This window comes from Erythrolamprus reginae, chromosome 2 (assembly GCF_031021105.1).
Source record: "Erythrolamprus reginae isolate rEryReg1 chromosome 2, rEryReg1.hap1, whole genome shotgun sequence".
NCBI classification, from domain to species: domain Eukaryota; kingdom Metazoa; phylum Chordata; class Lepidosauria; order Squamata; family Dipsadidae; genus Erythrolamprus; species Erythrolamprus reginae.
In genome coordinates, this window is record NC_091951.1 from 14732488 (window position 1) to 14741573 (window position 9086).

At 37.6% G+C, this 9086-nt stretch overlaps 1 protein-coding gene across 1 annotated transcript in view; it reads right to left on the bottom strand.

Moving 5' to 3' along the window:
• The window catches only part of LOC139159161 (vomeronasal type-2 receptor 26-like), a 31780-nt gene extending 23021 nt beyond the window's left edge, over positions 1 to 8759 (bottom strand). The window contains exons 1-4 of the mRNA XM_070736514.1: positions 8319 to 8759; positions 6719 to 6829; positions 4494 to 4576; positions 2428 to 2716 (exon numbers count right to left, since the gene is read on the bottom strand). Coding sequence (XP_070592615.1) covers positions 2428 to 2716; positions 4494 to 4576; positions 6719 to 6829; positions 8319 to 8759 — 924 coding nt within the window. The remainder of the gene's footprint in view (positions 1 to 2427; positions 2717 to 4493; positions 4577 to 6718; positions 6830 to 8318) is intronic.
• Between the last annotated feature and the right edge of the window lie 327 nt (positions 8760 to 9086).

A 9086-nucleotide genomic window follows, 5' to 3' on the forward strand; every position in this document is an offset into this window, starting at 1 on the left:
AGGTCCTCGTTTACAATTTTCTTGCCTATTTTATCTTGCGTTATTAATTTGTTTTTTATGGTACTTTTTTGATGTGTTGGACTGTCGTTGTTCCCCCACACACACACACACACACTTTTGTGTAAAGATTGATGCAAAAAATGAGTTAAGCAGTTCTGCTCTCTCCCTGTTGCTTGTCACCTTCTTGGTACTTTCTCCCATTAATGGACTGGTTGTTTTCTTTTTTCTTGTTTTTACATGTTGAAAGAATCTTTTTTTGTTGCTATTTTTTTCCACTTTTGTCACAAGACTTTGTTAGCTTTGAGCTTTATCTTTACTCCTGTTTTTGCCTTGAGGATTCTCATCCATGAAAGCCTTCCCAAGAACTCTCTAAGTTTGTTGAAATTAGCTCTCTTAAAGTCCAAGACTCTAGTTATATTTTGTTCTATTGCTTGTGCTTGCATAAGATTGAACTCAATATTGCTTGATCACTCCCCTCCTCCACTATCTATCAATCCATCTGTGTTAGTGAGAATTAAGTCCAATATGGGTGATTTCCCCTAGTTCCTTTCTCTATTTTTGGGGAGGCAAAGTTGTCTGCTAAGTTTGATAGGAACTTGTTTGATTTTCCACTTGATACAGAGTGGGTCTCTCAGTTGATGTAGTTAAAGTGCTCCATTACTATTGTGATGTGTTACCTTAGTTAACTGACTAGCAAAAAATTCATCTATTTTCTCTGTTTGGTTGTGTAGCCCATAATATTCACCTATTGCAATATAACCCCCCTCCCCGTGCCTTTTATATTGACAAAAAATACATTCAAGACAGTTTTCATCATTGTGCTCTATTTTGGTAAAGATGTAGTTATTTCTTTTATATAGTCTGTTTCTTTTAAGTAATTTAAATACCTCTAGCTGTGTATTCAGTTTGTGGGTTTCAGCCAGTGTTGTGTTGCTACCAGTTTGCAGCAGTTTGGGCAAACCGGTAACATCAACAATCACCTGGTAACAAATTGGTTGTCCCCAACATTCAGATTGGCCCACCTGCCTGCCCAGGCTCCTTTCTTACCTTTATCTTCCCAGCTGATTAGCACAGCAGAATAGTTTTTGTAAACTGCATGCTCATGCAGTGTGCACTTGGTGCACACACAAAGCACGAAGTACATGCACAAAGCATGTGCTCAAAGTGCTCGATCAGCAAAGTGGTAGTAAATAATAGAATAGAATAGAATAGAATAGAATAGAATTTTATTGGCCAAGTGTGATTGGACACACAAGGAATTTATCTTGGTGCTCTCAGCGTACATAAAATAAAATATACATTTGTCAAGAATCATGTGGTACGACACTTAATGATTGTCATAGGGGTCAAATAAGCAATGAAGAAGCAATATTAATAAAAATCTTAGGATATAAGCAACAAGTTACAGTCATATAGTCAAAATGGGAGGAAATGGGTGATAGGAATGATGAGAAAAACTAGTAGAACAGAAGGGCATATTTAGTAGAAAGTCTGACAGTGTTGAGGGAATTATTTGTTTAGTAGAGTGATGGCATTCGAAAAAAACTGTTCTTGTGTCTAGTTGTCTTGGTGTGCAGTGCTCTGGTAGGAGGAACCCACTTCTGGCTTCATCCCACTATATTTCTGTAATGGGAACAATATCATATCTGCCCTCATTTACTTGAACTTCTAATTCACTCTATTCCTCATACTCTGTGTATTAGTGTACAGACATTTTAATTGACTGTATATATTGTGTATATAATCTGTTTTGTGCCTGAATTCCATTTCCTTACCATCTGTTTTATTAGTGCACTTGGTACAGCATACCCTGTGAAAAGCTTGATTTTCCTTGACAGCAAGGTTGATATTCTTACTCTCACAAACATCTATGTTGCAAGCACTGATTATCCTAATAGTTTTAGATTGCTGGGAGAAAAAATATTCTTTATCAATAACTTCTCTATTCCCTTTGTTTAGTTAAAACATTTCTCCGGAAAACAATTGCCTTTGGACTGACACCATGAATTTTAACTAACTCAGTTACTTTCTTTGATGATTGTGAATCTTCTCTTTCACAATTATTTTCATAAATAGGACATTTGTTCAGCAATATCATAATTTTTCTAAGATCATATACCAAATGTGAGCTTTCCATCAGTGCTGCAATTTTCTGTTGTACAGAAGACCCTTTGATTGGACACAGAGCCTCTTCTCACTTTCACAAGTATGCAGTAGAAGCCCCAAAGCAATAGAGTTGGTATCATGAGAGAATATGACTATTCTGATACATGCTCCCATTCTAATGTGCATCCAAGTTCCCAGCCATAACATATACAATGGACAGAGTGAAAAGGAGCTCTACAATTCCAAGATATGGATGGAACTATCCTGCACCCACTACCACCCCACTCACCTTACTATATAGAGAAACACAAACACACAAACCTGTGGGACTTTGTAGGGGCCTACTAATGTTGACATCTGGATAGAAATCTCCCTGTCAGCTGCATCAAGAAGAGCCAAAATGTTGTCCTTCCTTCCACAGCTGTAGTTGGGAACATTGGCTTTTCCAGTAGAGAGCATGTCCAGCAAGACTTCTGAAGTGCCAATTGTGTTCAGATAGTTGTCATGGATATTGTAGCCAAGTGTGAGATTGCTCTGGAACTGAATATTTTTGGTGATCTCTTGAATGGTGAAAATAAAGCGTTCTATTCCTTTGAAAGTATAAGGTTTACTAGTGTAAAAAAATGCTTTGATTAATACAATCATTATCAACAGCCATAATAAAATACATTTTCCCAATTTCATCCTTTTTATCAACACATGTATATTGAGTCTGAATGCAATATAGAGGATAGTCACCCATCAACATTTAATATTTGTTACTGTTGAGAAAATGGGAAGCAAGAATTGAAAATAGTCTATTATTTATAGCAACAGTAATTCTCATCAGCACAGTACCCTGTCTGCAAAATAATTTATTTTTAAAGTTACAGCCATCATAAAAAGAAGAGGATATTTCATAAATGATCCAGAAAAGCTGTTATAAAAAAGTCATCCTCTATTCCTATAAGGTTCAGGCATTGAATATCAATGAGCAGTTATAAAAATATGAAAATGAGCTGGTCAAGGGTTTACTACAACAATCACTATTTTAAACAAAAGGCATTATTCAAGTCATAAATTCTAATTTGGACTTGGAGAGGAAAATAATCTGGACTTCTTTCATGTATTTATGTAAACTGTTCCATCTTTGCATTTTTGTCTTTTCCGCTAAAAAAGACAAAATAGGAAACCTGTGGAAATCTGATCAATCAACAAAATTTATCAGTTCCTGAAATATAGGAGTAAGCAGAACAAGGACAAAAGAATGACAGTCTTAGAACTGCAAGTGGAAAGAATACAATTTGATCAGATTGAATAACTTACTACTGAGATTGACTATAAGGAAGCCAATTGAAAAAAAATATTTTCTGGAGTATTGTTACTGCACTGGTGATTATATCAATAGAATGGTCTCCGGGCCTGTAGTAGCTCCATGGTCTTTCTCTATCCAGGTGCATCAAGTTCAGTGGGCACTTCATTTTAAGCTTCCCAGAAACTGCCTGGGACATCAGTAGCATTGAAAACAGAAGTAGGAGGTCCATAATTCATGGAACTGAATCAGTTGTTTGTTTCCAAAGAAGAGTTACAGTTATTATTAATTTCAAAGTACCCTCAGAAACTGGAATATCCAGGGGCTTTCCTTTTACAAACAGAAACAATTTGAGCTTCATCCAAAAAAAGAGAGAGAAAGGTACATTCAGCCGCCCGTCTGTGTCCTAAATCTTGTGCAAACCATTCAGCATGAGAAGATACTTATATCTTTTTCTAATGCTAGTTCTATTCCATTTTGCTTCAGTTTGATATTATATCAAAGGTGGTCACTGTAAAAGTAGCAGTAGATGTCTAATATAATAAATAATAATAATAAAAGTCTGGGATTGTGATAATTACTATGAGTGATAATTTTTTCTCTTCCAGGTCTCCATGTACATAGGGGCAGCTGGAGAAAATACTTTTTATGAAATGTTGCATATAAACCCCTGAAGACACCCTTCTATAATGGTTGTCATCCTTCCTGTCAGGACATGTCCAGAAAGTGATGCTGGAGGAAGATGCTTCAATAGCCAAGTGAATTGACTTCTGCTGTCTGCCATAGTGGCATATGGTCTCCAGAGAATGCTATATGACTTCTACTCTCAGGGTTTGAGTACCAGATAAAATGAGAGGAATTCCCCTTTTTGGACAGATTTGCGCCCTTGTGGATATGTAGGGGGTTTTTTCCCAGTGGAGAAGAGGAAGGATGACTGTTGATATTTGTGGGGATTTTTTTATAGTCTCTCAGGAGTCTGGATTTTGACCTACTTCTTTATTCAGTTTGTCTATGATAATTTCCCCTGATTTAGTGCAATGTGTTGTGTGAATGTCATTCTTGCAGGAAGAAAAATGTCCCTGGTTATTTCAGTTACAAACTATTGTTCAGCTTGTCTCCACTAAATTCATGTACTTCAGGGTTCCAGTAATTCACTGACCCATCAGCCGACACATTCAACTTCGGAAAACAAACCACAGTTAAAAATTACGAATGGGAATACAGCCATTGATGAAGTGACCAGGCTAAGGGGATTCTACCAATAGGAACCAGACCAGTTTGGTGCAGTGATTAGGTTACTATGTCCAACAAGGCTATTCAAATAACTTGTGCCCAACATGGCTACTCAAGTTGCTGTAAGTATTGCTGCCCAATTAGGCTTCATTCACACAATACTAATACACACTCTCAACACAGGTGATAAGGCTGCATTAAGTGGAAGCTGGAAGCAGACTCTGGGCATCTCCTGCTCCAACAAGAGCTATCTCAAACTTTGAGGGTCTGGGTTAATAATAACAACAACAGAATTGGAAGGGACCTTGGAGGTCTTCTAGTCCAACCCCCTGCTTAGGCAGGAAACCCTACACTATTTCAGACAGTGTTAGAAAAATCTCCAGGAGACCAAGATAATAAAAAGGGAAATACTTTATTGACAACAAAGTAAAGTAAATGGCCCATTTCTCAACTTGAAACTGGCCATTTATGGCTTCTGGAGGGCCTTTGGGTGGGGTAGGGAAGGATGTTTCCATCCTCCCCAGGCTCCTAGAAAGGCTCTGGAGCTTGGGAAGAGCTAAAAAACAGGTCTTCCTCACCCCCTCTATATATTAGAAATAGCCTGTTTCCTGACTCCCACTGGGCCAGAAATCAGCTGGCTAGTGTATGCATACATGTCGTACCTGAGGTCATGTGCCCAGCAATTGGCTCCCCATGCCATTTATGGCATAATATGCCATAGGTTCATCATCATTGTCACATGGTTCCCCTCTCACTCAATCCCCCCTGCATATTTATCCCTTCTAAGCCAATCCCCCTCCCCCTCAGTCTCACTGCCACCAGGTAGCGGCGGAGGGCAAAGCCGAGCCAAGATCTCCGCCAGGGGCAGAGAAGCAGCTGGAAAGGTGGTATCCGAGGCTGCCGAGCTCCAGCAGCAGAACACAAGCTTTCAGGTGTGCCTGTGGACAAAAGCAATTGAATCAGGGTGGTAGGCGGGGGGTGGGGGGTGGAAGGACTCAGGTGCTCAGTTGGGAAAGTTTCCTTTGTGGAGCTATTCCTGCATGAAAATTGCCCCAGCGCAATCACCTGCCGTTCGATTCCCGGGCAACATTCCCAACTGAGAACCTGAATCCTTCAACCACCCCACCCTTCACCCCACCGCATTTCCTTGCTTCCGCACATGTGTAGTGTTCTGCTGGGGTGTCCCAACCGCCCGTAATTACAGGGTAATTAGTCCAAAAAGACACACACCACATGATAGAAGGAAAACCAAAAGTCTTTATCAACAGAAAAGCAGAAAAAACCTCCCTTTTTAAATGTCAAAGGAATTTTCTGATACACACAAGGCACATGTTAAATGCAATACAATTTCTCACCCAGTAACTGGGAAATTGAGTCCAATTCCAAAAGTCCAGAAATTCCACACACAGTCTTGAACAGAGAAACAACAAACCACGATCTTGACGAACTATGAATCAGATAAACTTCCACGAGGCTAAACCAGCACGCTGCTATTTTTATCTGTAACACTAATTACAGCAGCCCCACCCAACCACAGGTGGCCTCACTTATCTCCTGTAATAATCCTTCAGTTGTTCTCTCGTATGCATCACTCTACACATGTGAGGGTCCGTCATACGTTCTTGTTCAGAACCCAGGGATGATAAGGATGGTTGATCTCCTCCTGGACTGTCTGCCAAACTCCCCTCTTCCCTGCCACTCACGCTTCCTTCGTCAGAGGAGACTTTGTCAGGAGATTCTATTGGGAGCAAAACAGGCCTGTGGCATGTGGATGTTTCCTCCACCTCCACATTCCTTGGGGCAGGAGCTAGGCGAGAGCCAACCACAACACGTAGAAGCAAGGAAATACCGGGATTTTGAAAAATGGCACACTGCATATGCACAGGAAGCTGAAGGATGTGTGAGTGCATGTGCACGCTCATGCCCTCCCCCCCCCGGAGTGTTCCAGCAGAGCCACGAATGGCTGCCCTTTGCTGTTTACAACCCTTTTAAAGCAGTTTACAGAGATAAACATATTGCCCCCAACAATCTGGGTCCTCATTTGACCGACCTTGGAAAGATGGAAGGCTGAATCAATCTTGAGCCTACTGATATTTGATCTGCCAAACTGATGGCAGAAATAGCTTGCAGTACTGCATTGTAACCACAACACCAAGGCTCAAATAAAGTCTCAGAAGTGAGAATGTCAAAGAAGTGCATCTACAAAATCAGAGGAACTTCCAACAGGTTGTCCTAAATCAACTACTGGGTGGTTGTGGCATATTACACCATTCACTGCACTCTGGGGTGCTGCCACCATCTCAGCTGCAGACTTCACAACGCATTTGGGTAATTAATAAATCATGAAATTTGGAGATGTAAAAATTTGAAAATGCTGTCTCTTCCAGTATGGAAAAAATCTTCTATCTATTATTCTATAACCACCTAATGATGCAGTCAATAGGCCATCTTTTTTTTGTCTCTCAGTCTGTTGTCATGCATAAAAATGATATTTCTAGAAAAAATTAGTTATAAGAAATTCAAAAATCAGCTCCAATTTGGGATTGTTTTATGGAAATCCTATTGAAAAGAAAATCCCAAACACATAACATTAGGTTGGCTTCAGTGATGGGCTCCTACGGATATGTTCAGGTACACAGAACCAGTAGAAAGATTTTTTATTTTTTTATTTTTTCCCCTTCTGGGCTCTGGGTATGTTTTTGCTATCATAATAAGTGAGGTTGAATGTGTATAATTTTAGAAGAGCTGTGCGTGCATGGGTGTGTGTATGCATGTACATATACATACAGTTTATATAGTAGATAATGTATATTTTTGTGTGCTTGTGTGTAATATGTATGTACACATATGGCATATATAATTAGAATTAAATAGCATATTTTGGGTATTTTTTAATTTTTCTCCATACAATCTTCTTCAATACATTTAAAAATATTTTCATGTTATAATAAAAACAGTATCAAGTTAGTACATTATTTATAATTAATCTCCCCCCAAAAAGTTATTAGTTCCAAATTAATTACTTTCGGTATCAATCCAACCCCCCCCAACCTTGACCTCTAATTTTGTCATCTAGATATCTAATTTTTGTCTAATTGAATTCAAGCTTAATTTCTTTTAAACCTTACTAAAATAATATCCTTCTCCTTTAATACTTCAGATATGCCATAGTGCCTACTCCTCTTTCTTATGTATTCTCCTAAACAATACAAGAAAAAAGAATTAATCAACTAGAAATAATAAAAAAGGGAAAGAAAAGAGCAAAGAAAAAAACAAAAAAACAAAATAAACAAAAAAACTATAACAATATAAAAGTTAACTAACCCATTATTTTGAATCTTCGATTAATAATCATCTTAATATTATAATCATATTTCATTTCAAATCATAATCAATTATTATTCAAATATTTATCACTTCATTGTCATTATCTTTCCCAATAATTTCAATAATCCAATAATAAAAATATATCTACAGTATTTCTATATAATTCTATAGTTCAATAAAATTTAATAACTTAAAATATATCTTAAAAACAACACCTAATTAATCTAACTACATCATTTCATAGTTGATGCATATTTAATAATCTGTCATCCCTCCGCAATATGCCATCTTTGCCAATCCTCAGGGCTTTTATTTTTTATCATTTTAAACCCATATATTTTTTCCTTGCCTCCCTTTTTACCAAAATATAGAATCTTTTCAATTTCCATTCTGACTTTTTTCTTATTTGCCATTTCCTGGGTGTCAGGTCATATCTATTCTTTATTTTCTTAGTGCTTAAAGTAGTGCTTAAATCATTGAGAATATGACCATCAATCCCATCAACCCCTCCTTCAATCAAACCATTTTTCAATTCGTTTCTAAAAACCACTATTTCATTAATGTTGTGTCCTTTAATCAGTTGCTTTTGGGAATGCCCCTCTGGTGATACTTTTCTATTTGCATTTTTTTGTTGCTCATTCAATTCTAGTTGTTGAAGACTCTTTTCTTCTTCTCCTTCAATTTCACTACAGTCTTGATGTGAGCTTTCAGCATAGAAAAAGGTGTTTTCATTTCTAATATCTTCTTTCCATTCCTGGATCTCTTTAAGTATATCTTTGAACAAATCTCTTTTGTCTTCCATCTTTTGCAAAGTTAATGTATCAAAATTTTTTATCCAAATATCCAATTAACCTTTATAGCATCCAGAAGCCAATTTTTTCCAAAACGTATTATATCCTTCTTTCCTTCTCACCCTTTCCAAGTTCAAATAAAGTTCAAGACCAAGATGTTCTCTTTTTATTTATTTTTCAGTTCCTCTTTATCATTTGTAAAAAGAAAAAAAAATATGGCCAATCCCATTGCATCAAAGACAAATTCAGTGAACAAGTCCAACCAAAAGTTGCCTCAACTTCATCAGCAGATGTCATCAGTATGCAATCACGGTTACTCCCAATTCTTCAATTCTGCC